A 790-nucleotide genomic window follows, 5' to 3' on the forward strand; every position below is an offset into this window, starting at 1 on the left:
GACTTATTCGCCACCAGGTCAAGAGACCCATGAAGCCATTTAGCACTGTTGTTAGAAGTCCACTGGAGGCAGCTTTTGTCTGAGCCAGCACAGTGGAGCTTACCAGATGAGGCCATTCACATCTGCTTTCTTTCACTTAGGTGGTGATTCCCCTTTGTTCTCCTTCTTGGCAATACTCTTGTCTGTTACCAGCAAGAGTCATCATGCCTCAGTATCCAGAGAGTCCACGATGCTCCCATGATCAATGCCTTTGGACCTGCATCAAGTCTCAGTCCCTGGAGGTTGCACAGGTCTCCAAGGCACTGGAGGAGACCCATCTCCCCTCCCATCTTCTAATGCCTGGCCATTTGAAGGAGTGTCCCGGTGCTGGTATTCCCAGTACTCCTGAAGGTTGTCAGAGTTTCTGTGCATCTTCCACTGCCATTACAGCCACCTCATCCATCAAATCAGAAGAGGGCTACATGATCCGGGAAGAAGAGAGTAGTCCAGGCACTTTACTGGCTGTGCTAGACCCCAGGAGTGTGCCTATATATGCTCTAGATGAGGAAGTGAATTTGCTGGTGAATTTCCTGCTGCTTAAGTATCAAATGAAAGAGCCGATAACAAAGACAGATATGTTGAAGATTATCATCAACAAGTGTGAAGTCCACTTCCTTGAGATCTTCCTGAGAGCCTCTGAATGCATGGAGATGCTCTTTGGCCTTGATCTGATGGAAGTGGATCGTACCAATCACTGCTATCGCCGCCTCATCAAATTGGGCCTCACCTATGATGGGATAAAGCACAGTGA

The 790-nt window shown here is 48.4% G+C and overlaps 1 protein-coding gene across 1 annotated transcript; it reads left to right on the plus strand.

The window, feature by feature from the left end:
• Window positions 1-203: 203 nt before the first annotated feature.
• LOC105000929 (melanoma-associated antigen B16-like) lies at window positions 204-781 on the plus strand (the record flags this gene model as incomplete). The annotated part of the gene is made up of 1 exon (XM_010857004.1): window positions 204-781. A coding segment is annotated over exon 1 (578 nt), but the record flags the coding sequence as incomplete, so codon positions are not given.
• Window positions 782-790: the final 9 nt, after the last annotated feature.

The sequence above is a fragment of the Bison bison genome, unplaced genomic scaffold, assembly GCF_000754665.1.
Source record: "Bison bison bison isolate TAMUID 2011002044 unplaced genomic scaffold, Bison_UMD1.0 scf7180017854528, whole genome shotgun sequence".
NCBI lineage: Eukaryota > Metazoa > Chordata > Mammalia > Artiodactyla > Bovidae > Bison > Bison bison.